General features: G+C 40.0%; 1 protein-coding gene across 1 annotated transcript in view; it reads left to right on the forward strand.

The window, feature by feature from the left end:
* Nucleotides 1-22,663: 22,663 nt before the first annotated feature.
* PDE7B (phosphodiesterase 7B) overlaps nt 22,664-27,868 on the forward strand; it is a gene marked incomplete at its 5' end in the record, with an annotated part of 34,142 nt that continues 28,937 nt past the window's right edge. The window contains 2 exons of the mRNA XM_010191331.1: nt 22,664-22,778; nt 24,311-24,394. Of these exons, the coding sequence (XP_010189633.1) occupies nt 22,664-22,778; nt 24,311-24,394 (199 nt within the window). The remainder of the gene's footprint in view (nt 22,779-24,310; nt 24,395-27,868) is intronic.

Genomic DNA, 27,868 nt, shown 5'->3' on the forward strand with positions numbered 1-27,868 from the left:
ATTCAAAATGAAACCAAATCTGCCCAGGGCAGACTTCCAGTGGATCTTACTCCTTTTTAAGTTTTTAAGTATGCTTTCATTAGTACTTCCTGAGTAATCTTTGGTAAGTGTAAATTAAAAAGCCACCCGTACTAAAAAAAAAAAATAAAAATCAGCCAAGGTCTACATTTGCTGTCTACAATTTTCCAGTTGTGTCAGCCAATACATTCTTCTTGCCTTTTATGATTTTCCAGACTGTTCAAATTACATATCTAAATGGCATTATAAAGCATTGCCATATGGTTTCCTTTCAGAATCTTAATCTTCCTGATTAGAAGTTGATGTTGTCCTTGACTACATTTGTCAGTAAGAAATGCAGGACATAACTTGGGTCTCTGGGGTTTCAGAAGACATACTGAACAAATCTGTTGCAAAAACCACCATTATCAACTGCATCAGTCGCACCCACTGGAGACTGTACCTGCAGCCTGGGTTCTTGTACCCACCAAGTCCAGACCTGTGCCATGTAATCTAGAAGAGCTCCTTTGATGTTAGAACACTTACACTCCATCTTTTCTTGGTCTGGCATTTCACAGGCGTGTGTATAGCCAGGAGGTTTTAGCTCCATGCTGCTTTGCCCCCTCACCATGTCATGCTCCGTGCCTCGTTCCTCCTACAGCCGGACTGCTGTGGGAGGCAGCCTACATTTCCACACCTCTTCACCTGCTTCTCCAGTCTGGCAGCTGGAAATTGGAGGCAACTCTTGGCCTATTCTCTTTCTGGCAGTTTTCAGTCCTGCAGAACTTAAAGCCAGTTTTGGCATCTAATCCTCAGAAGTGCAATTCATGGAAATAAACTTCGGGTTTTTTGAGAACCACTGAAGCTGCATGAATCGAAAAGATCACGTTACTGACATTCCAAGTGGAGTGACAGATTGTTCCACCCTGTCCTAGTGCCATTGTCAGATAAGAAAATTGAATTCTTCACTCCTCACGATGCTTCCTTGGGTGCAAAAAGAAATGAAAAGCCTCCATAGCTAGAACTGATTAATGTCAGTTCTGTAATGACAAGATATTTCAAAATTACTGTCTCATGTCCTTTAGAGGTTTTTTCCTCTTTAGCAGACTCCTCTATTAGAACATGTTTACAGTAGATACTCTTTTAAACCAGAATTTCTGAAAGGATTCAAAGAGAGAAAGAAAACAGAGAAATTACATTGACATTCAGTGACAGCTGTAATATCATGTAAATCATTACTAATGGAGAACAATTATGGAGGCTCAGAATTGACTCTAATAGATTTTTCACACAAAGGAGTAAGGATGTTGGACCTACTGTAGAGCTGCGAAGAAGTAATTACATATCATCTTTCATACCTAACAAATGAGATATTTTTAAAGATGTCACCCTAGCCGTGACATGCTCAAGAACACGATGTTCTAGGCAGTGGGGTGTTTTGTTTGCATTTACATTTCTTAGAGCAGCCATCTGTACTGCAGCATTTCTGTGCCTGCTACATATTTTGGGCATGCATGTACATTACCATTTTCATTTTGCACAGTCATTCAGTAACCTGTTACTGAGTACGTTGCAGCAGTTTAGGATCCGTGCTGTGTACCCTGGCTGCTGTTTGTTGTCTTGCTTCAGCCGATGTGCAAGTTCTTTTTCAAAGTGACTTCTTTTCTACTTAGCAATGTGACCTCCTCAGGACTAATACCTCCCACAGAGGAAAGACATCCTTTTTCTACAGTGGTATTTATACTAAGGTCTGAGAAGGTTTAATGAAATTTAGTAATTTGATGTTCAAAACTCTAGTGAGAGATAATTATCTGTAGCTTATGAAGATGGAATAGATACTATTTGATTGCTCCCTTGCTTCAAGGACATAATGCCATTTGCTTCTGGCTGTTCTGTTAATTTTCATCTGATTTTTCAGTTCTCTGTATCAGCACTTTTCTTAGTTATGAGTGGTTTTTAGTTAATACCACTTGTCTCCTGCCTCTGCCTTACAGATTGTTAAAAATTATTGTAGGGCAATGTGCATTGACCTGATAGAGGGCTTCAATTGCACCTGCAATTAGACTCACCTTTTATTGTATCCAAGTGGAAAACGAAAGTGGCATGAGGACAGAGCATTTACTCTTCCTGCTTGTGGACTGGAGCCCAGAGCCAGGAGCCGCCCCTCCGTTGGACTGCATTTGGAGAATCCCAAAACTCAAGTGCAGCCCTGCACCTTGCTCTGTGTGTTGTAGTGATGTTTTGTGTTGTGGAAACTCTGAGCTGTGTTTTAGGATCATTTAGTGACCTGAGTATAAACACAGGACCTTTCTAATTGCAACATTAATTTACTTTGAAACAAGTCACATTTGATTTTCATTTTGTTTGTTGCAATCATCTGGGCCCATCACTTACCTGCCTGTTGTAGGGATGACAGGTACTAAAAACCTGAGGTGCCACCCTGTTCTCCTCCTGCACTCTTAAAGTGCAGAAGTCTCTTGGAGAGTGAAACATCCTAGCTTAAACTAAATCTTTTAATTAATAGCTGGGTAGAGGATGAGTGGTATTTGAGACGAAGGAGTTTGGACTTGATGGCTTAAAAACCTTGGGTTTTCAGAAGTCAGTTTCAGTTTCCAGCATCAGTTTCCCATCTGTGAAAAGGATATTATATTTAACAGCTACATGAGAAAGAACTGAGCCTAGATTACATTCATGCCTTGCTTGCGTTAACTGAAAAAGGCTGATGTTTTTCCTGTTGTTTGGACTGGCCAGGATCCGTCTGACCATTTGTAGAAGGCTTTGCGAGGGAAAGCAACCACTAACAATACTAGTTGAAAAAACTGCATCTTTTCTGATCTTAATCACTAGTCACATAAAAAAACTTGAGTGTTTCTTGAAGATGTAATAGGGTCCGGGCATAATGTTTTTTCTTCCAGTTTATCCCCACATATCTGTTTTCCCAGTGAATAAAAGTGTAAACAAGAGTGAGAGGATTTCAATTTTTTTGTCAGTCTTTCATCTCACAATTGCACTGTAAAAGAAATTTTTGGGAAATGGGTATGTTCCTGGAATATTTGAAGTGCTTAAATCTTTGTTTCCTGTGATAAAAAATTTACACTGAAACCATTTTGACTAGCTCATCAGTTCACTGCTGTGGGAGACATCACATCTTAAAAATCTCTAGAACCTGTCTGTATATTTCATTTTTCTTTGTGCTCTGTTTTTTTTTCCCCATTGGAGGGTTGAACAGGCACCTGGCTGCTCAAATGCTACACCAGTCTGATGTGATTCACTGCCAACTTTGCCACTTGTTGCTTTGCCAATATAGCCTTTAGAGAAGTCCTGGGTCACTGCCATGCATTAATAGTTTGCTGTTAGAGTAATTAATGTGTGCCATCTATCCTGTGGTTAAAAAGAAAAAAACAAAACCACAGACAAAGTTCTTGGGTTTTACTCCTGGGCAGAATAGCCATGTAAATCTTCCCAGTAGCAATGTTCACTTCTCCAGTTCTCATCACTGTGCTGATGCCAAGTGATAACTGGGAAACTGATGTGACTGAGAGAACCAAATTTGTACCGAGCTCCTTTTGTTTCCTTTCAGACAAGACAGTTTTCGTCAGGACTGCCACACAAATATTTGCAGCAGTAAAATACTAGAGGCAGTTCAGGGGCAGGAACTTCTGGATAATATAGAGAAGAGTAGAAATTACTTGGTCAAGCTAAGTAAAATACATGTTAGTTCAGTATCATTCTCTTCAGCTGCTACCTTGAATTGTCTTTGACTTCTAGCTTATGAAGAGACTAGTTTGCTCATCTGTACTGGTCTTGCTATCAAATAAATTGCACTTATTATCTATTTCGGAGTTTTAAAGCATGTATTTTTAACCGTGGGAGCTGAAAAACAAGATTGTGTGCTCTGAAGCATTTGCATTCTAAAAATCACTTCACACATGGCAAACTTCACAGGTCAAAGAAGGGTGTAATGTCTTATGATGGCATGTTGTCTGAAAGATGCCAAATGCCCAAGTGGAACCTGAGAATGTTTCGGTTTTCAAAGTCTTATAAATTACTGGCATAAATCTGCCTAGCTAAATAGCTCCAGTTACAAAGCATTCATCTGGTGTTGTGCAACTGAGATGAGGGAGTAAGAGAGGGATCTTTTCTCACAAGATTTGAATTATTTCTGAATACATATATAGTGAATTTCAGTAGTTGTGTTGATTAGGGAAGCTGTTGCTCGAAATTTTGTCCCACTGGTGACTAGTTGCTCTTTAGACACCTCTAGGTGAGAAATATCTGAGAAACAAGATATATACATACTGTATAGCAAGATTTTGCATTTTTGCTCAGCATTTTAATGAGTGCGTGCAAGAGGCTGTGGGAAAGCTACTACAAAATCAAAACATAAATAAAACCTGAATGATTAGAGAGCAACAAGGACCGAGACTTGGAACATCACCACCCACCACCTGCACTTTGTTGAAGGCCTCACGCCTCACAGGGCCAAAAAATCCGTTCATTTGCACAGAGAACATGAGGCTAAATTGTGGTGTGAAATGCGTCCCCAAAACTAGCAATTAGAGAACTTCAAGTAAGGTCTTGTAGATGAGGAGATAGGGTTTTAATAACAACCATATTCTCGTCAGGAATTTGGCAGCCTAATCATTCAATGGCTTTGAACGGCGGTTAACACTTAAGCAAGATTTCTTGCAGGATTTCTGGCCTATTGCATTCCTGATGCAGCTCGATCAATATTAAAGTGGCATTTTTCAGTACTGTCTAAACATGTAATGTACAAGGAAGCATCAACGAACAAAAAAATTAACAGGGGGATGGAGGAGGAATGTTGAATTTTTTGAGAAAAGCTACAACAGGTTGCAAATGGCTGCATGGGCCCAGACCTCCAGTGAACCATATGGTGCACACAGGGCTGGCTGCAACCTGCGGACCTGCCCGTGCTGCCTGTGTGCAGGGAATGGCGACAGAGGAGGAGGAGGGGATAGTTTGAAAAGCAGCTTCCCTGAAAGAAATTCTGGGGGGGAAATACTACCTTACACCAGGCGAGTTTTGTAGTGTTCAGGATGTTGTTCTGCTTCCTGCAAAAGCAAAGATCAAAACTAAATTGACATTGCTACCAGAGATAGTCTCAATAGGTTAATCTCAGAAATCAACTCTCTCAGAATCTTCAGCAGAAATGAGATTTGGTGGGATTAAATGTGATGTAGAAAGAATGATTAGTGGGGCCAGTGACCTGAAGAATGTGGGTAAACACTGAGAGCAGAACTCTCATAGAATATGGAGGATATACAAATCCATGAAAGAAAATAGTAACTTAAAAATCTCCCAACTTGGAGCAGGAACATCCTGTTAAATATTAAAAGCAAAACATTTTTTCCTTTCCAGAAGCAGGAACAGCTGCAGCAGTAAAGAATTGTACAGAGCTGTCTACAACTCTCTACTCGCAAACAAGCCCAGAGTCATGACATTGAGTTAAAATTCCCAGAACCACACAGATGGAAGAGAGTTTCACAGGTCTACTGCCCAACCTGCTGCTTTGAGCAGGCTCAGCAGTGAGTTCAGACTTGGTTGCTCAGGGCTTTACCCAGCCATGTCTTAGGAACCTCCAAGTATGGAGACTGCACAGCCTCAGTGGGCAACCTCTTCATGAATTCAAGGAAATTCAAGAGAGAGTTAGAGTCTTCTGGCTTGTGTGGAAGGGTGCAAGAGTGTTTCAGGCTTTGTCCCAGGCTACTTCAGCAAAAAGTAGTGTCTGGCAAGTATAGTACAATACTGTTCTCTTAAAGTAGTTGTCCAGAACTCTGTGAAAAGGAGACCACTGCTTCGATGAGGAGAGGTGAAACATCTGTGTCACCAAGTAAGGCTGAATTTCCATGTGTTGGGTAAAGAAGGGAAAAATAGAAAAGAGGAAAGGATCAGGTGAGTGGGATGTACAACTGAGTGATCAACAGAGGTGCAACAAAGGTTGCTTGGGAGCAAGCTGGAGCATAGGAGGTTCCATGTGAACATGAGGAAAAACTTCTTTACTGTTAGGGTGACAGAGCACTGGAACAGGATGCCCAGGGAGACTGTGGAGTCTCCTTCTCTGGAGACATTCAAAACCCGCCTGGACGCGTTCCTGTGTGACCTAGTCTAGGTGATCCTGCTCTGGCAGGGGAGTTGGACTGGATGATCTTTCGAGGTCCCTTCCAACTCCTAATATTCTGTGATTCTGTGTGAAAGGTGGGAGCCGACTGGGGCTTTCTTGATATTGTACTTTTTAAGATGAAAACATAAAGGAGTGGTTAAAGAAGATGAGGCCTTATTATAGATTGGAAAAGTAACGTGAGTGATGATTCCCTCTTATGCCATAGAAATAAAGGCAGTTCTCATCAATGAACTTCCTACTACAGCTGGTGATATTCAACATGTTTATAAAAGCATGGGCTGGGATTGTGTTTATGAGAGGGGTGGATTTATGTCCTGAAGACAAAGAGAATAAAAAGGTAGAGGCTTAGTAAATTATGGTAGACAAGATCAGCCAATAAAAATTATTTGAGTAACTGTTAAAAGGATGAAAAGCCCTTTTTTATATGCAGCAAAGACAGACAGATGCATTATTGTGCCATTATAAGGCATGCATTTATAGAGTGGTCTGAAGGAGATATCTGAGAACGTGAGGACTGCTGCTGTGCGCAGTCCCCTCTCCCCCAAATATTGGGAAAGTATTTCCTGAGCAGTCTCAGCTGGGAAAAAAGGCAATAGATGCATTACAAATCTAGCCCTTGATCGGTCAAGATGGCTGATAGCTACACAAAGCAGCGTACAGAGCAGGGGGCCTCCTGACAAAGAACATGCCACTGAGCAGCTAGAGGGGATATTCAGAAACACTACATTTAGGAAAATGTGGCTCTGGATGTAAGTTGAGACCTTGCTTTTCTGCTGGTATAAGGATTTTTAGGCTTTTTAATTAGGGAATGTGGTTTCTTTAAGCTGATTAATTAACATGGCAGGAGCCTCAACAGTGTGTGCAGCTACAGCAGGTGAACATCTGTCTGCAGCAATCAGGCAGGAACTTCCAAACTAAAGGGCCGCTCGCAGATGGAGCAGATAGCTTGCCAGGCAGATGATGGAGGGTTGTTTATACAAACCCACTTCTCCTCTTAAAAGCAATAGAATAGCAAACACATACCTTTGGCAGTCTTTGGGTATAAAATTAATCACGATAAATCCGAAGTGTTAAGTGCCTGCTAGTTTGAAAAAATGACACTGGGAGAGAAAAAAACTCAAATTCATTAAGTAGGGTAAGAATTCATACGAATGTGACAGAAAAACACAAGGTCTTACTGAAAGTTCATTATAGTGTATAAAATAATAAAAGCATTTGAGGAATGGGTATAGATGATGTTTCTTGGATGTGCAGAATAGTTTTCAGTAAAATGACTATAATTCTACCACCTGTCCTATTTATGACTTCTGTTAAGATTAGAGAATTAACACTTGAAGAATTTCTTCTCAGGATCTATCAAACGTGTAAGCCTGTTTTGGTCAGGCAATATATTGCCCTGCAAGGAGTACGATATGGTACAGGAGGGATTTTTCAGTATGTTTATTTTTACTGTATACAATGTTAATATTTGTAGAAAAGTTCTCATAACACTATGTGCTCAACTATTGATTATAGAAAGCAAATATTAACCTCAGTTTCTTGCAATTTCTGTCTGTTCCACTCCAGGTTTTCACCAGACTGGGAAAAAAAATTATAAGTTTAATTTGGATCTATTTTTTGAAAAGTTTATTGGTCTCTGCTGAATTGTCCTTGCATTGTGACATGACTGCCCTAGGAGTGCAGGATATCGCTGCTTGTTTTTAGGAGAGGGAGTTCTGTGTTTGCTGGATCATGGTCTTGAATACATGTGGTTTTTTTCAAGTTGTAATTTCCAACTCAGTTTCTGATCTGAAATCTCAGGACTCCTCAGTAGTACACAAACAGATTAGCATGTCTTTACAGTTATGATAGGACCCTGTTTGCCTGAGGTTGTTTCCACTCCACTGCCCAACAACTTTTGTTCTTTTGCTGACCCCAATGGCTCCTGCAGCATCTGCAGACTCTCCAGCATCTGAATGCAGATGCAACCACTCAGTTTCTGGAAAAGAAAGATTTGGGAACAGTGACTGGTGCCTCTGTCCCAGGGGACTGGGGAAACAACGGCTGGGCTTCTCCTTCTGTGGAAGGCTCAGAGCAATCTGTCCCTTTCTTGTTACTCCCAGACCAACATATTTACTTTTCCAGTGATTATGTCTGTTCCTGAGATAGGAAAATGAGATCACAGAGAAGAACAACCAATGGGTAGGCGACTGGGTCACCTCCAGAATCCCATTCCCATTTCCATAGAGTTCAAATTATTTCCCCCTTTTACATACAAATGGAAAGTCAGTTCAGGAAAGTTAGATTTGTCTTTACAGGTGAAAAGCAGGACAGACTGTTCAACCTCCTTGTGGGAAGTAACCTCTTGTAGCACACAAGATCTCTCTGCCCAGTAGCCACCTGCCTCAAGGGCTGCTGAAACACCTGGAGATGGACCAGCAGATCTCAGAGCAACCACAGGAGCCAACACAAGGACTGAATGCACCAGTACTTGATACCTGAGATCTAGGAAAAACTGTTCTTCCTAGATCTAAGGAAAAACAAACAAACAGAAACTGAAGACCCAACATTTTCTGAGCTTTATTTCATAAAAATGGAGAGAATAGGAACATCTCATATGGAAACAACAAACCTGAAGTATTGAGCTCCCAGCTGCAGTACGCCTACCACACAAATAAGATGGTGCTGGAAGAAGTGATTTATTTTTCTCTACAACAATTCCTTCTTGTTGTATTCTGGAGACAGAATTACTCAGCCATTAGGTTTTGGGGGGAATAAAAGAAGCAGATTACTATAAGGTGAACTGGAATTTAGACCTCATTCTTAGGATTTTAGGCACACTTCTGTCTCCTGGTAGAATTTTAGTCATGTTTTTCTCCATGTAGTTGATATAAGACCTATGTTTGAGTATCCATGAATACAGTGTACATCACCTTGCTACACTTGTGTGGGAAGTAACAGAGTACAATGTTTCTCCCAGTAATCTACATCTGGTATTAGAGCCAGGTTCAAAGCATTAGTCAGTTTTACAACCATAGACAGAGTTTTATGACGTTTTTCAGTAGTGTGATAATGATGAGCTGATTCTTACAAATCTTCTTGGGCTTTCTCTTCAGTGTAGAACAAAATTTAAATTCAGCTTTTTTAAAATTTTCAAGTCTAAAGGTGTTTCACAGGTTTGGTGAAAGCTAGCCAAATATTTAAGGAGAGAAGATTCTTGTGAGTTTTCTAGCAAAGAGTTTCTGAGCTTTTTTCCTGAAAGAAATTAAAAATCTGATTTCCAGAACTTTTGCATTACATGTTTGTAAGTAGAGCCTTTTAGAGATTGTTTTTCATACAGTTCTTGATTTTTTCTTTGGTAACCATTAGCTACTGAACATACTGTTAAGTTAGGGTCTAGGAAAAACAACTTTTTTCTGGATGTTACTTTAAGATATACTCAATGTTTATTCAAGCTGATCTGTTTTGAAGAAAAAAGCAATAATCTCACTGCTTTTTCTGTGTTATGTCTTGCAATTCCCAGAGCAGAAAAACACAAAAAAGGAAAAAAAAATCTGGTTAGTATGAGTTGCACAAGATTATGAGAAGTTGAAAAATACTTTTTATTTGCCTTCACAGGCACATGTCAAAAAAGTCTCTGCCAGTTATTCTCTGTTGGAATTTACAGAGGTTTGTGAAGAGCAAATACTGAAGTGCTGTCTTGCTCTTTTGCCTTTAAAATACTATTTGAGGAGAAGCCTGAGGAGCTGGATTGCTCAGAAAAGATCTGTTCAATGACTATCTAAGACAGAACTCTTGGGTTGCTAAGCAGTAATTTAATGGTAATTTTTGAGACAAATTTAAATTATTGTTTGTACGCTTTATTGTTCCTTTAGGATCTATAAGAACATCTCCAGTATTTCTTGCCTCCACCCAAAAAAGTCTGTTTGTTTGTTGTATTAGAAGTTTTAGATTGCAGTTTCCTCCTCTTTCTGAAAGATTTTAGCAATTACTTGAATTCCCTAAGAACATGTTAAAAGACAGGCAGCAAAAACCTCAGCTTCTGTTTTCAGCCCTAGTTGTGGAGAAAGGCAGTGTTGCAGCATATACTGTCACTGAGATAAATCAGCATTTCTCATGTAATTTTTTTGTTAAATATTCATAATAATTTTTGTTTCTGGATTGGTTTTGTTGTTTTTCTGTATTTATAAAATAGTGAGAAAATACGTTGGGGTTTTAGTTAACTTCAAATAAAAAGTAATGTAGGTAGCGCCGTTAAATACATTTAGTAGTGACACTTCTGAAATGATGAAGCAATTTGAAGACATTAAATAGGGAGTTCTCATGGGGTCTGTTGGCCTCTGGAAGGAGCGTGATGGTGGCACACTCTGGACCACCAGCATCCCCAAGAAGCTGCATCACTGGCTCCCTTGGATGTGGGGTGCCTGGGCATGCCTTCTCGTAGCCTTCTTGGCACTGACATATTAGTTAAGCTTTTGCAAAGTTTGCACCAGCAGTGGGCCCAAATTGCAGACCTGGCTTCTGGGTGTATCTCCAGCATAGTGGTTCATGAATGTAGATATCTGAGTTAGGCCAGTTAGCAGATTAATTAGTAGTGTGATATTTACAATGTTGGATCATGTTTCTGTCCGTTCATGGTGGTTTTGGAAGATTATTAAACAAACATATGTTGATGCAAAGGTGAGTAGTTTGCTGCCTGCAATCCAGATTTTTTTCCCACTTTTGGAAGGACATACAGAGTAGGAGGAAGGATAAGAGTATTTTCCCTTCCTTCCTCTGTCCTTCCTTCTCAGCAATGGGCCGAGCATGATCCATTTCTGTTTCCGAGGCAAGACAGGGTTCCTCTCCCTTCAGGTACACCTGGCCTTTCCTCTCAAAGGATAGTGTTTGGTGCAGGTCCCTTATGTGCCATCACCATTCGTAACTTCAGTGTCGAAGTGAAATTAAGACTAGGTGTACATAATTATGGGGTGAGCAAAGAAGATGGTGGTGTTAAAGCGTCATTGGAAGGGGCTCTGGTTACAGTGAGCTATGTTTAATCCTCTCTGCATATCTTGCTAGTTGCTCTTCCTTTCAGGTATTAAAGTTTTGCAGTTTCTGGAATAAGGAGCTGGGATAGAAACCCATATTCACCAGAACAAGTTGGGCAGCAGCTTGCACATTTGATGGGCTGAGCGAAGCCACAGCTGCCAGCACATCTGCTGGGGGAGAAACCCAGGTGCCAGCTGCTTCTGCTGCTGCTTGGCATCCCAGCTGGGGAAACACAAAATCAGGTTCCAAGGAAAGACCTGTCTTTGCCAATGGCAATCACCTAATTAGATTTGTTTATCAACTGTTTTATAATTACAAAAATATGTAACTAATTATTTTTCTTTGAGCCAGCTCATGCTCACCTCTCTTAAGGATGTGCAACAAATAAAGCAGGTAAACTGCTATTTAATTGTACTTTAGACAGTAAATATATAATGCAACTGAACCATAACAGTGAACAAGGCACAGAGAGTAGGGTAGTGTTTGAGTAATGTGAGGTTGATCGAGAACTTTCTTTTGTGACACTCTTTTGTGAAGTTTTAAATTTTAAATGCATAGTACAGTGCAAATATGGTCCAGATCAGTGATCTACTTAAGTGCAAGAGATAGCATATTTATCACAGAGTCATTTGCTGAATTGTAGGCAGCTTGGGATTCTGGATTTGGTGGTTTGTCTTTTCTTTTTTTTTAGATCAAATGAGTTGTTTGAAAAATACTGTGTAAAAAAACTTTAAAACATTTTCCAAGTGGTAGAACTGTCAAGCCCAGCTTCCACTTTGTGCAGCTTTATTCCTGTGTGTAGCATCAAAATGAAAAAGTTTCCACTCCAAATAGTTATATTATCTACATATGCTGTTTTATTTTTTTCCAAACAGAAAGCATTCTTATAAGAAAAAGGGGTTTTTATCAAAATAATATTTTCTGATGAAGAAATATTACATATAAAATGTGCACTAACTGAGGAAATACTCATCTTGAATAGACAAATAATGCTAAGGTTACCTGTGCTTGTTTTGGACAAATTTCTCTTGCCTTATTGTTCAATAATTCACTGAATTATGGAAGTATTTGTACAGAGCAACTAAACCAAATTTAAAACCAATAAGAAGGTTTCCAGCTATTTGCCATAGACACTGCTTTTGAATACGAAAAATAATTTATTGCAATATATGATGTACAGACAAAAGTCGAACCATTAGTCTCAGTCATTTGTTCCTGCAGTTTCATGTGTAGATAAAGCTCTTAATCGGAGCAAAGTCTTGAATGATGAGTAAAGTTTTCTCCTGCAAAATACTACAGGCACCTTCTTGTGCTGCTGAGCCAATGTCAGCACTTCCTTCTCCTTCCTCCTTTCATTGCTCTCTCCCTGCCATGTAGAGTCTTAGGGCAGCCCATTGGGAGGAGTAAGTGGCCAACACTGCTACAGGGCCATGCAGTACTCTAGCCTCAGGAGAAGGCAGTGAGTAGAGGGGAGGCTGAGTTACCAGTGAGTCAGACAGAAGGTGAGGAAGAAGGGTCACACCTCAGTTAAGAATATGTATATACAGATACATATATTTATAGTGCAGAGGGGAGTTGGAAAAGAGGTGAAGAATGTGTGGAAACTGCTGAGGAAAGATCGTCCTGTGGTTAATGTACAAGATTGAGATTAATTTATTTTATTGTGTCTCAATTGTGCTGATGTACCTTAAAGGGTTGTACAAGTACCATATGAGACAGAAGTGTTAGATGCAGGGATACAGGCTGAATCTCCTCTCGTGTGACACGAATGGCAGCCATGCAGTTGTAGTACAAAACTAAAAGGGAGTAAATCCCAAAGGTCTTGCATTTTTTTCTGCTCAGCTCCTATACAGGCAAAACTGCCATTGTGTAAAAACTGTTAACAGACAGTTGACAGGTTTTGGCTGTGAAGTGTTGTAGAAGCAGGCAATCTGTTGTCTAAGAGCAATTGCTGTATTGCTACTTATGGTTTTGAACATGCATCTTTTGTAGTTTCATTGAAGAGAAAACTTGTGGAAATAGCGGGAAATCTAAATCCAGTTGGTGGCCAGTTACAAGTGGTGTTCCCTAGGGCTCAGTGTTAGGGCCACTCCTATTTAATGTCTTTATCAGTGATCTGGATGAGGAGATTCAGTGCACTGTCAGTAACACCAAGTTAGGTGGGAGTGTTGATCCGCATAGGCATAGGAAGTCTCTGCAGCAGGACCTGGACAGACGGGATCAATGGGCTGAGGCCAATTGCATGAGCTTCAACAAGGCCAAGTGCTGAGTCCTGCACTTGGCTCGCAACAACCTCATGCAACGCTACAGGCTTGGGGATGAGTGGCTGGAAAGCTGCCAGGTAGACAAGGACCTGGGGTTGTTGACGGACAGGTGGCTGAAAATGAGCCAGCAGTGTACCCAGGTAGTCAAGAAGGCCAACAATATCCTGGCAGCAGGACTAGAAAAGTGATTGTCCCACTGTGTTCGACACTGGTGAGGCCACACCTTGACTACTGCGTTCAATTTTGGGCACCAAGAAAGACATTGAGGTGCTGGAGAGGGTCCAAAGAAGGGCAGCAAAGCTGGTGAAGAGTCTTGAGAATAAGTCTTATGTGGAACAGCTGAGGGACTTGCAGTTGTTTAATGTGAAGGAGGCTGAGGGAAGACCTTATCATGTTCTACAAGTACCTGAAAGAAGGTTGTAGAGAGGTGGATGTGGATCTCTTCTCACAAGTTGCTACCAATAGGACAAAAGGAAATAGTGTCAAGTTACACCAGAAGAGGTTTAGGTTAGACATTAGGAGAAATTTCTACACTGAAAGGGTTATCAAAGTCTGGAACAGGCTGCCCAGGGAAGTAGTGGAATTGCCATCCTTGGATGTATTTAAAAGCCATCTAGACGTGGTAGTGGTCAGGGACATGGTTTAGAAGTGGGCATGGGTAAGTTAGTTAATGGTTGGATTTTAAGATCTTAAAGGTCTTTTCCAACCATAACCATTCTATGAAATTTTCTTAAGAGCTGACAGCAAATTTTGGTTTGATGGTATGAGCAAACCCCTCTGAATTCGTTTTCTTTGACTGTTGTCTAACTCAACTGTAGTGAGTACAAGAAGCAGAGATCATTAGTGCCTGTATTTTGGCAGTGTAGAAACCATGACCAGGACTGCAGGTACAAGATGCTGTTGAAACTCATGGGCCCCACATTAGAGAAGCTGCTGTCTACACAGGACAAACAAACCACAGAAGTGGAAAACAGAGGCATGGAAAGGAAGCTATTTGTTCCATAGCAATCCAGGAAATGAGCTCAGGGCTTATAATTGCCATTCCATATTTTAGTTCCAAGAGTACTCTCTCAGAAATAAAAATTATTATGTCAAATTATTGAACGTTTCCCAAAGCAAGCTCCGTTTGTTCTGTTCCACTTAGGAATTATCAGCATTTGTCTATGAATGTTTATGTCATTATATCAATTGTTATTTTACATGAATTAAGATTACTAATATATGATATATCAAATTTTAATCAATGGCTACGTTACCTGCACATGGACTGTAGTATCAAGCAGTTTCTGCATGTCAACATAACAGTGCTTTAGCAGAAAATGTGAACGATGCCTTGTGGGTCAGATAATTCATCAATGCAACCCATAAAATGCGTATGTTCTCAAACAATGGTTCTTGAGGAAACTGTAGAATAAAAATAAAAAGTTAGTTAAAAAAAAAGATCACTTAACACAGAATTATAGGTCTGTGAGAAGTGAGAATGTAGAACAGTAAAGCAAACTTGGTTGAGTAAATGCTCAACAATTACCTCAACTTTCTGCAAAAAGAATCTATTCTTCAACTGCAAAACCATCACTGGCAGATTCAAGGCACCTGTGTATGTTCTCACAGCGGAAGCATTTAGAGCCTTGATAATGCTCAATTTGGCAATCCATGTAGTAGAATTCTTTAGCTTGGAGAAGAGGAGACTGAGGGGTAACCTCATTAGTGTTTATAAATTTGTAAAGGGCGAGTGTTACAAGGAAGGAGCCAGGCTCTTCTCAGATAGCCAATGACCGGACAAGGGACAATGGGTGCAAGCTGGAGCATAGGAGGTTAAATCTGAACATGAGGAAAAACTTTTTTACTGTAAGGGTGACGGCACTGGAACAGGCTGCCCAGAGAGGTTGTGGAGTCTCCTTCTCTGGAGACATTCAAAACCCGCCTGGACGCCTTCCTGTGTGACCTAGTCATGGTGATCCTGCTCTGGCAGGGGGCTTGCACTGGATGATCTTTCGAGGTCCCTTCCAACTCCTAAGATTCTCTGATTCTGGGAATCATACAAAGGTTAGAGAATTCAGTTTGAAGTTGCAATACACAGGCACATGCTTGGAAGCCTCTGAAAGAGCAGCTATATCTAGTACATTATTACAGTTAAGAAAATAAAATTTATGATTTGGCTACTTAGGGTCTGGGTGAAGAAAACCTTCTCTCTTGGGCACTGGCAATAGAAGTAGCTTGACCTAATGCACTACACATAGAGATCTGAACTCTGTACCTCTTTTTGGCATTAGTCTTAGACAAAACACAGATTCTTTGTGCTTTCTCCTTTATACAAAATGAAAGCCATTATATTAAACTACTTAACCTATTTTGGAAGTTTGTATATATGAAATAGGAAGCATACAAGTCTTGAAAGTTTGTTATTAAATACATGTTTATTTTAGTAGTTGGGAATCTGGCAGAAGACTAGAATCCAAAAAGTACAATTTAAATAACTAATAATGTGGTTTTGTTTATGCTGTAATGTATTTGGGAGAGGGATGAGAGTAGCATGACAGTAAGATATTATCTTCAAAGTTGCCATGGTAATGCAACCTACTACCTGTTGCTAAGAACATGCTGTAGCTGTTGTTATTACTTTTATTACAGCTCTTAACATTTTCAGATTTATCTTTTAGTTTATAAGCTATTATTTTAGATTTTATTTTAGATGTGAGAAAACCAGTAAGTTTTGCCACTTCCCAGCAGGGCTCTAGAGGACATCTGTCATCCCAGCAACAACAGCAATGCAAGAATCTGATTCTGCTAACATAGCTCCCATCCTCTAATGCAGCCTAATTTACAAGCTATCTAACATCATAGGAAGACAAGAATTACCAAGATAGTTGTGCCCTCTCTGTACTAATATCCTCCTTCCCTGCAAAGTCAATGATCGGTATTTGGAGACAGAAAAGACACAGGCCCCAACAATAGTGCAATATAAAAACTTCAGAATACAGACTGATGGTTCTTAGCACTAGCAATAGCAATGGTAACATCCAGTTTTCTACGAGGATCCTGTGCACTGCAAGTCTGGTTTCCTGCTCCAGCAAAGTGCCCTGGGACCTGTTTTACTAGCCTGAACCCTGCCGAGCAGCAGTGGTAGGATAGGGCTCAGGCCAGCCAAAATGCTGCCGTTCAGGGCCACAGCAGCAGTGAGGCTCTCAAGATGCCATCAGTCATATGCTACTGTTTGTGAGTACTATAAGCTGCAGGCAAGGATGGGAATTATAAACACATCACTCAAAAAAGGCAGAATCATGTCTCCTCCATGCTGTCTGTTCTCCCACGCTTTTATTTTCCTATTTTTCTAGTGAGTTCAGCCCCATAGATAGTAAATGCTACCTTGTTACATTATACATCAAACAAAATATTTACCAAAGTCAAGATGGTTGTCTAAGCTGATCCTTTCAGGTATAGAGGTGGTAATAAATGGTTTCTGTCTTCTGCACTTACAGCACTGTATTTATACAAGTCACTATGCTTTCTTGTTGCATTCTTTTTTTCCAAGATCTGTCTCCTGCTTTTAGTTCAATAACTCTCTGTTCTTTGCCACTGGCTGAATTTTGCAAAATTTGTGCTGGCAAACTCCTATGTCCGAATTCCTCTTGTCTCCAAAACGAAAAGTTTGTGTGTGAATAACCAGTCCTTGTTCTTATGCTCCCTTTCTGTCTTAGTGTCCTGTGGTATAGCACTTTATGTAAACTTTTATATAAACTTTTGTATTTTTATCTAGAAAATACTGATAGTTAAGTATCACACAGTAATATCAAGGAGGTAGTTATTTCTTTTTATAGAGAACAGTAGCCCAATTATGATTGCATAACAAGTGCTGATTTTTGTTTAACTGACCTGTGGGATAATACTACATTGTACGAGCATACAGTACGTGTTTTGAGGGTGCGCCCACACTGGTGTGAACTGAAGGTGTATGTGCCTATTATATTTATTACAAAATAAATAGTAACAGTCACAGGGATAATCACAGTGAAAAAGTATACTTACAGATAAGAGACTTGGCATGGTCTCAGCTGTCTGAATATGATTCTCACAGGCAAGGTCTCAGGTTCTTCCTGTGGTATGCTGTACTCATAACCATGGCACCTAATTTAGATACAAAAGTGTCTTAGACTTGATCTGCAGTCCAAGTTGCCACAAAGAGGCAATTCAGCCTCTTCAAGTGTTAGTCACTGGGTGGAGGCACCTACTCCTCTCCACGGACTTACACCTCCGAGCACGTGAAATACATCTGACCTTAAGGCAATAATTCGTAGCCCATTATCAAACTCAGAAACAATTGAAAGCATCTGCAGTGCAATATAATGTATCGACATTTTGGAAAGCTGCCTTCTTTAGCACTTGAAGGATTGTCTATCCTAACTGACCCTGACCACTTTTTTTCAGTCCGAGGTAGCTATTTCCTTCTGCAGGCCCTGCCTTTGCTCATGCAAGAACTAACAGGTCTGTGAAGAGGGCAAAATGGATACTGCTTCAGTATCTGAATTCCTGATGAACTGCAGTTACCTGGTTCTCTATGGCAGTTTTCTCATCCTCTTGGATTTTGGTTGTCTGCAAGCACTTTTTCCAAAGTCTGCATGTTGTGACAGCTTTGCCTCAAGATATTTCAGCTTTCAACTTCAGATTTTGAATCTTTTCTCCAGAGTTACTACTGTGATCTGATACAGTTTAAAGGGGCGATTTCCAGAATGTTTGTAAAATGCTAATTTACCTTTACTCTAAATGTACATTTGTCAGAATGGACCAGCTGTTCCTAGGATCCCTGTGGATCCTAGGGTCTTTTTCTGGCTGTGTATCTAGATAGACTATGCGTCAGTGCAAAAGTGAGCTTACCAGGAGACTTTTAGCATTGCGGAGAGTTTTATAAACAGATTGTTTTATAAACAGATTGATTTTATAAACAGCTTCTGTTTCTTACATTTTACTGATTGCCATAAGTATTGGTGATAATACTGTTTAAGAGATTAAAATACAGCAGTTGTGTGGATTTTGGTCAGTAAAGAAGGATAGAAGTTACAGTTGCTAGGTACAGTCAGGCAGTGCCGTGACTTTATGTTAGGCATAAGATCCATCATTCACTCCAAAATAGAGTTTTGTAAGAATACAGAGTTTGAGTGTAATGTTTCATATGCAACTGTTGCTGCTCTGGAGGTGGAATTTTGAATAGTTGAAATTCAAGAAACTGGTAAAAAAAATAAAAAATAACTCATTCATGGGGTAGGACCACTTCAGGGAAAATTAAGAGATTTTCTGTGTAAAAAACATCTACAAAACCAAACAATGGTTCCAACACCATCATTTTATCCCCTTTTTGAAAAAAGGAGAGTACCAACAGTTATCTTCCTTTGCAGAGCATTCTGAAATGAAACTGCAGCATGCATTGGATGAAATTATTACTTAGGAGCTCATTAGGAGTGTTACCAGAAATAGGAGAACCATGCATTATATAGCACAGAAAACCTCATGGTTTGGAATATTTATGTCTTTAAAAATTCAGTGCTTACAAATGGATGAAGTGAGGTGGCTCCCTCAGTTTCTCCTGCTGGAAAAGAGACTCATCCTGTCTCTGTAAGCAATAACGTCAGTCTTGTCATGTCTACTCAGAGGAAACGTTCACTGCAGGTGATATGCACATGAGGAAATCTGCATAAAATACTTTCTCCAGACAAGAATTTGCAACTATAATCTTTATAACACTAAGGCAACAAAATGAAAATAATCCAAGCAAGTAAAAATCACCATGAACAAGCATTAGGCATCTTGAAAAAGAATTCCAGTAATTCTGCTACTTGTTTTTAACCTATTTTTTCATCTGAGTTTGCTAGTTTTACACAGCAACACTTTTCTCTTTTAGAAACCTTTCCACCAAAACCAAAATTATGCATAAAACATCAGCAACTCACCTTCCATCATCTTAGAAATCCCAAATCTTTTCATAACTGAAATAGTGAAGGAGCCACGGGCTCCACAAACTCCACAGGAGGCCTTATTACTGCTGCTCGGTTTTCCATGGAAGGTACTCAGCCACTACAGTGTGTCCCCTTAAGCAGTCAGCTTAAGAAATATTTGGATGAAAACTGTAGAAAAGCTTTACTAGAATAAATACTTGTAACCTCTTGTGAATTTGCTGTGGTATTCCTGGCTTACCACATGGAGCTGTGTACTAAATAAAATCAATAATTTAGCGGCTGGTCCTAACTTCTGCTGAATGAAGCTGCTCTGTTGTTTTGTCACAGCTACGGCCCTGTTTTCTTTCATAATTTGTTGTGCCTGCTCAGTGAAATTGAATCTCACGTCATTTCAGGCAAGTCTTGCAGAAATTTTTCTCAGTGCGGATGGCTCTTTCCTCCAGATGTGTCAGGCAGCTAAGAGCTGCCTCATTTTTTTTCTTAACCCTCTGCCTATCTTGAAATCACACCGATGCTATGGCCACAGTAGTACCATGGTTCTTGTCCCATATCCAGTTTTCCCGTGACTATAAACTGTCGTGCGTGTCGCCGCACAGGTTTCTGTTACGAAATGTAGGTTGTTTTGGTTTGTTTCTTTTGTTTTCTTTTCTGTTTTAACAAGGACAAAGTGAAAAACAGCAGCCCCTGGGAGATGTTCCCACTGGAAGATCTCATGGCAGCTTGGCTCCGGCGAGAGTGCAGCCCTTCATGTTTGCGACTGCAAATGTTCCAGCCTTGCATCTTCAGCCTGAAGCAGCCAAGGAGAACCTGTACCCTTGCTGTTTCCCTTCACCCTGTTTGTTTCACTTGGGAACACAATGAGCTGTCAAAATTTCCTGCCCTGTTTCCACAGAATCCTTCCTTTTGCTCCAAAAAGGATTATTTATCTAGAACTGTTAATTGTATAAATTGTCAGAACAATTGCTTAGCTTGATTTTAAGGTGGAGAGCAAAGAGATGTAAAGGTGTGGTGGACTGATGAAAGTTGCCCTCAAAGTCCTTTGGCAAAGTGAAAAGGAGTTGGTGTGTTGCCATTAATGGCTCTTGCCTCTCAGAAAATAAAGGTCATGTGGTATGGTGTACAACTGGTGCAGTCCCTATATTTAGTATCTCTGTTGAGCATACTTACAGGTAATTAAAAGTCATAGAGAAGAATATAAACATTTTCCAAATAAGTGAGCCAAGAAAAAAATGGAGGAAGGCAGGTGTGGTTGATTTAGCCCACCACCACTTCCTAACTAAGCTTTCTCTAATGATGTAGAAAGAGACTAGGTGGCACCTGGCAAAGTATTTTGAAATAGCAGATTCATGAGGTATAGCTACTTGATAACATCTTTGACTCATCAGAAACTTGCCTTCCCTGAGGGTAATGTTAATAATCCTTGAATATAAGGATTTTAGTGGCTTTTACCAAGTCAGCGAGATGTAGATTTATTCTGCATATAGATTCCTGTAGTGCTAATGGCAGCCCAAACTTTCATTGTCTGTAAAAAATGTAAAATGACACAAATAGCCAACTAGAATTATCAGTAATTTTCCGTGACTTTAGGTCCTTGGCTTTGCTGGTTAAGTAAAATTCATTCACATTTTCTTAGGCTTAAGTAAAACTCATTCACATTTTCTTAGTTTGAAGAACATAGCACTGGCAATGAGTTTATAAATCATTATGCATAGCCCTTAACTATTTCAGGTCGTCTTTCAGTGTGTATAAAGCTGGTAGCATCAGCTGCCTCAGTTTATTTCGTCTCCTCCTTCAGAATGATATTCTTCTGATCGCCCAAATGGTTCTTTTCCCACTCTGCAGCTTATCAATGGGAGGCATTAGACCAGGGTGATTTTCCTTTTATGAAATGGCTCTTTAGTGCCCTGATCATCTTCCTAGAGGTCCTTCTCTCCACTTTTTTCAAAAGGAATTCAGTTTTCTCAGCGGCACTATTTCAGATGAACTTATACAAAGTGCTTTTAATAATGGCATCAGTACCTATCTTGCTTTCCCTCTCTTTACTCTTTACCTTGCCTGAATTATGTACATACATGTCTGAGCTGATTAGTCTTTAATTCTGTAGGAGATGTCAACAGCATCCATGACAGGAAGCTGGACTACCAGTAAAACAAAAGTGGAAGCTGCCGGTAGCTGGGCCATAGAGCAGTTGGGACAGAGGAGGTGACAGTAGCAGTGGACTTTATTTAATATAGCTGTAGCTATATACAGCTGGTATCTCCCAGCTTTGTGTTATCATCAGGTCTCACTAATGCTCTCCTAATTCTGCATCAAGATCATCAATAAAAAAATCTTTAGAAGATTCATACTGGGAATGGTCTTAAGATCATGCAGTTGTTGCCAAGCAAATGTTTCCTTTCAGTGCACCCTGTTGTTACATTTATTCTTTTCCAACTTCAGTATTTGTACTCATCTCTTGCCTTCTCTTACATATTTAACAAAGTCCATATGGCTGAAATGCAGTACAATACTGATTTTTTCCTCTTGTCTATCAGCTATTTTATTTGAAGTAGTTAAGTTTTATCTTGTATGATCTGCTTTTGGTAAGCTCACAATGTGTTTTCTTCTGTGTTCCAGTTGTCTTCCTACCTTTAGTGTTCTCTTCCTCAAAATTTGATGTCATACTATTAAGAGCAGAGTTAGGCAATTTTTTCGATACATAACTGTGTATGATTTTGTTATTCTCTCGTACTGTGGTACCTCTCTTGATCTGATCGGTAATATTTTTTCTTGTCCAGAAAGAAACTCAGTCTTTCTGGGTTTGCAGTAGCATATGTCTTAGTTTCTTTCAGATTTTTGAAGTTTGAATTTCTATCTTTCTTTTCAAATTATCTGTTGATTTAGTCACGTGACGTTTACCAGTGTGTTAATGCAGAGAATTACTTTCAGTTAATTCATTGGTGCATACAGAAAAACAAGAGCCTCTATCAAGGCATGCTCTGAATTTATACCTGTTCTTAATTTGCTGCTTCTTGTTTTAGTGGCAGGCTCAAGCCTGTCTGATTTTTTGGGGGGTTATATAATGTGTAGCTTATGCTTGCCATTCTCACGCTTTCTACACAAATCAGCCAATCTGATGGGTCTACCTGTGGCGGAGAACAGTGCTTTTAAGTCTGGGTGCTGTCTTAGGAGCTCTGGCTCATGGATGCTGATGGATCTTGCTGCAGTGTTTTACCACCTCTCCAGCTACCTGCTCTCGCCTTCTGCCCTTTACCAGAAGGATCACAGGGCAATTGGTTTATATACCCCCGTTGCCACAGATTGCACGTGATTTTGAACTGCTAAAGGTAGACCCAAGCTATTATCATACCTTTGAAGTGCAACAGCTGGAGAGCAGTCAGAGGTTTGCACCTCCTGTCTCTGCTATCAGGAAGGGTAAGTGGGGTCAACAACAGCTTGAGATGTTTTGGGAGCACACAGTTGGCAAGTGGGAGCCGAGTACAGGGAACACGTGTTCTGTCTCTGGAAACTAAAAAACAAAGTGAAAGTAAGGATGAGAGAAAATAGATTTATATATATAATCAAAAGTGTCTGTGTTTAAAATATTCTTAATTTGAGTATGCCCTCTTCTGTCTTTCATACCTCTAAGGACCCCTAGAGGGCACGGAAGTGTTTCTCCACCTTGAGTATTTAATTTAATAGTTCTACTTGGCCTTCTTCACTTAAACATAATTGTAAGCACATTTTAAGTGAACATTAGATAGAAAAAAATAACAGCATCTAACTAGGTGCTTCTTTTATCCTACAAGATGTTTTCTTGTTGTTAAACACAAGCACTAAATGCTAGAACTAGCAGCCAAATTCTTAAGTTGTTTTTGTTTAGATTAGTCAGATGCTATATTCGTATCCCAGAGGAAGCACAATTCAAAATAACTAATAAGTCATCATTTTATTGCAAACTTTGAGAGGCCTACAGTGTGAGCTGCCTGAGGAAGTGCAGTGGGTATGCTTTCAAGACTGTGGCCTGTGTTTCTCTAGAGGAGGAATTGGTATTGTGAAGAACTAGAGTGCTCTAACCTGGACCTCTAGAATCTCCAAAATATTTTGGTCTTGTTATTTGCCTTGTTACATTACAGCACAAGATATTTAAGGTTATGGAAATGTAACAATGACATCTGCTTCCCACTGCTTCATATCTACTTGGAGAGAGGTTTTGTAACAGTTATGTATCCAGAGTACCATTTTTCTCCTTAAATGAGTTTTGCCTATTTCATCAATATTACATGATAAGTCAAGTACTAGTCAATGTGAATTACATAGAGATACTAATTCTCAGTATTGTCTTGTTACTTGATGATATTTAAATCTACATTGTAAAGCTCTGGAGTAATGCTTATCTGAGAACATTAGGTTACACTTACGGTAAAGCAGCTTCGGTGTTTGAAGAGAAGGCTGACATTTTCCCGAGTGCTCAAAGAGCAGAGAGAAAAACAAAAATGAGCAGTCGAGCAAAAAATAAAACCTTAGAAACATCTTCATATTTTGGTTAGGGATTTTTACATGAAACTCATGATTTTTAGGTGAGTCCCACAGCTTTGGAGGTCAGTTGGGCTGTGAGCCTAGTCCAAGGTTGAGACCTTTGTGTGTGATGCCATGACAGTCAGAATCCAGCTGGTCTTGTGTGGCCAAAAAATTGGCCCTGGAGTGGTGAGAGAGTACTTACTGGGCAAGAACCCGCTCAACAGCATAAACATGTGGGGGTTTTGTACCTTTGTTCTGACAAGAGGATCAGCTGCACTGCTTCACCCTATTACCCAGGGATGTCATGACAGATGATTTTTTGGACATTAGTTTTCCTACTGAAGGAGTGTAATGTCATCACTTTGAACAGAAAATAGATCTAGATCTAAACAGCAGAGAAAGGCAGCTGCCCCTTCTAACGTCTCTGGGGATTTTGTGTTTTGCAGGAGATGCACGGGTGAGAGGTCAGACAGGAGTTCTCTCCGAGCGCCGCGGCTCCTACCCATTCATAGACTCCCGTCTTCTTAACAGTAAGTGCAACCCTTCCTTCACGTCTGTATTTTAAAAAGAAAAAAATCTGTATTGAAAATATACGAACCAAATTATCTCATTTCAGACATATCTGTAGTTCAGCTGTCTTCACACAGTCAGTATTAATATTTCTATTATTCCCACTGAGCATTTGTGAAATGTTTTGATTGTGTTGAATACTGTCCATAATGCTGAGTCTGTCAAGTAAATACAGCAGTGCCATGGGATGTGCTGGGGCAGGAGGGACAGGGGGTGCTTCAGAATTAAAAAGATAAACCTCTGTGTCCTTTAGCCTCTTAGCCAACAGTTGGAACAGATTTATGTGAGTCTGTTATCCGGTCATATAGAATTGGCACAGAAAGGGAGCATGTGACAGCACTGACCAGTGGTTTACAATAACATTAATTTTTCCAACAATTAGAACCCAATCCAAAGCCCCATGGAGTCTTCTCATTGACGTCAATGGATTTTGGGTCAGGCCAGCAGTGAACATCTGTTAAAAATAATCTTAACCTCATTTTGTTTGAAGTTATTTTGCCACTGTTGTAAATAAAGGAGGGCAAATCTAAAAGAGAAAAAAAATCAAGATCCTAGGGTTTTTTTTTACCAAATAAAATAAAATAAAATAATAAAGTAAAATAACTAAATAATTAACTAACTAAATAAAGAGGACAGTTAGTCTTGGGCTCTGTAGCATTCAGTCTGGATGCTGTGTTTACTCCAGTGTTCAGACACAGACAGATCTCGATGTGTCCTTGTGTACTGCACAGACCACCCTGCGTAACCTTTGAAACAAAGGTTATTCACTGTCTTCATCAAAACAGACTGAGACTCTGACAGTTTGTTTAGTGATAACACTTTTAAGCTTCTGCTTAACCTTTGCCTTAAAAAAGCAATTATCAAACCAAAGTTTTACCTCTCCTTTTTGTGAATGCTTGCCTGAGTGCCTGGGGAAGACGACAGGAGGGAGGGAGCAGGGAGGGGGGAAGAAGCTCAGCCACAAAGGGTGAGGTCTGGCTGGGAGGCAGGAGAAAAGAGGGACTAATGGGAAGGGGAGGACTTGGGCTCTGATCGGCTGCATTTGCACAAGGTGGCAAAGTTATTGCTGCCTGGCAAAGTGCTTGCCTTCGGTCTTGCTGATAAAAGGTATTTTCTCAGTCATGAGTCCGTGGGAGTGGTTGCTATGGCTGACATAGGAAGGTGTAAGGAGGAAGATGTGTCCAGCATTTTTCCCAGGACAAAGGGAATAGCTTACTGGTTGAAGAGAGCTCTGAGGATAATTTAGTCCTGGCTTGCCAGTGAAAAATGTGAAGAAAAACCTGTTTTAGGCTAGCTGGAAATATCACTGTTGATGCTCTTATAAAGACTGAGAGAAAATAAAACACTTCATTCATGAAGTAAAAGAGAATATATATTCACATTCGAGTGTGACTAAATTAATTATTTCCTTTTTATTTCAAATACTTACATGTTATTTAAAATTCTCGTCATAAGTTCTTTCCTCTTTCTGGTTAAAGAAACCAAAAACTTTTCAGCTCTTTTTTTCTGGTGATAGGGTTTTCAGGGTTTTTTTATCCCCTGTAGATGAATCCTGCCATCTTTCGGATCATTCCAGCTTTGGGAAGTGCTGGTGCTGTCCATGGACTGTGTAGGGAGAGATCCACGGCAAAGGATGTAGCAGTGAATACTCAGCCTTTGATCATACAAGCGGGAGAGCACTCCACATAACCCCTCTCCTGTGACTGCCAAACTTAAAAGCAATGCCTCTCTCTGCATGCACCTCTGGTCTCACGGCAGTGGGGTGCCTGCGGTTTGATGTTCCTGTGCTCTCTGGCCTGGGGACTTCTGACTTATTCTTTAATTTCACTACTTTTCTGTAATCTGAAAGAAGTCACTGCTGTTGATTGTGATCTCTGTGTAAGGAAAAGCAGTGACCCTGATTTTGGATTTCCATTGTTTTCAGTTTTTTACATATTTATGGCTTTCTGCCTAGGGAGTGGTATTGGCTTAATTTTTCAGTGCAAAATTAAGTGAGATTCCTAGGCACTTGGCTGATAATCCTGTAGATGGCAAGCACACTGCGCCTGGCTCCCTTAGTGGCCTACAGGTAAATGGAGATGCTCAGTGTCAGAGCACGCAGATGTATGTTTTGACACACAGTAAACGGATTTTTGTATTATGGGTTCATATACATCTATCTGTCACATCCATTTTTGCTGTGCATACCATATAAGCAGCAAAAACCATAGTGCTGTGTATCTTACCAAAAAGAAATATATACAAATGTCACTACTGCAAACTTTTTTGATAAGTGCCTAATACTTGAAGTAAAATTTTGGCACCATGTTCCATTTGTTTGGAGGCAGTAACCAACAGGCAGCAACTGTATAATGAAAGCTGATACAGTAAAGGAGGGATGAGGGAGAGAAAATTTCATGGTAAATATCGTCAGAAGTTGTAGAGAAATGCAGCATAAACATTGCTTCAGCTTCTCATTAATTCAGACAAACTGATCTTAAGTAGGGATTGTTCCCTCTACCATCTGAAATATTATTCCAGATAACAGTACTACCCTTGTTTCAAAATAAGGGAAAACACTGAAGCTCATTCTTGAACAGAGTTGACATTCATTTTGAAAACTGACATTTAAAAAAAATCAGGGCATTACTATTTAATGTCAGACTAAAGGTTACTTCAATGTAACTTTTTTAACATACTTACGGATTCAGTAAAACTAGTGGATTTTTCCCTATTACAGCTATTAAGGGTTAACACTGACTAGACCATATCTTGTGTTTTTTCTGGAGTCCAGCAGTAAAGTTGCTGTGTAACTTAAGACACTGTTAAGTCTTTTTGGATAGGAAAACTTCCTGCACTCTGAAAATGGGATCTTCTGTAGCTCTAATCAAAGCCAACTGGATTAATGTTGGCTTGTTGCTGTTTGAGCTAATGTCTGTGATGCCATCTACACATTCCTCCGGTGCCTCTCTGCAATATATAGAAACTTAGTGAGTGTTATTTCACTTTGTCAGTGCCAGTCTGTCAGGACCACAAGGATTTTGCAGGATCCTGTCTGGAGGAGATGCAAGGCTTAAGCATACATCTTCCTGTCTTTTCTCTGCCTAGTTGTAAGCTTTCCTTGAGGCGTAGTTGCACTGGTGTGTTTTGGGGCTCTTAAGATAACTCTGGTATACAAAATGAAATGTGAAGTGTCCCTGAACTCCTCAGTTCTGCACTGTGAGGAGCTTAAGTTTGCCTCAGCCTCTTGAGTCAGTCCCTGCAGCTTTTGGAGACCTGCATTACCAACCAGGTACTTGTTTGTGTTGATGGTATCAAGCTTGAGGAGCTTGATCCTCTCCTAAGGAAAGCTGCAGCAGCTAATACTTGTTAGCCAGCCTGGTGTGAAGACCCTCAGGAGGCAAGCTGACCATCTCTTTTTTTCTGTCCTGCCGTAATAAGGCAAGGGGACCACC

This window comes from Mesitornis unicolor, unplaced genomic scaffold (genome assembly GCF_000695765.1).
Source record: "Mesitornis unicolor isolate BGI_N332 unplaced genomic scaffold, ASM69576v1 scaffold9009, whole genome shotgun sequence".
In the NCBI taxonomy this organism is placed as follows: domain Eukaryota; kingdom Metazoa; phylum Chordata; class Aves; order Mesitornithiformes; family Mesitornithidae; genus Mesitornis; species Mesitornis unicolor.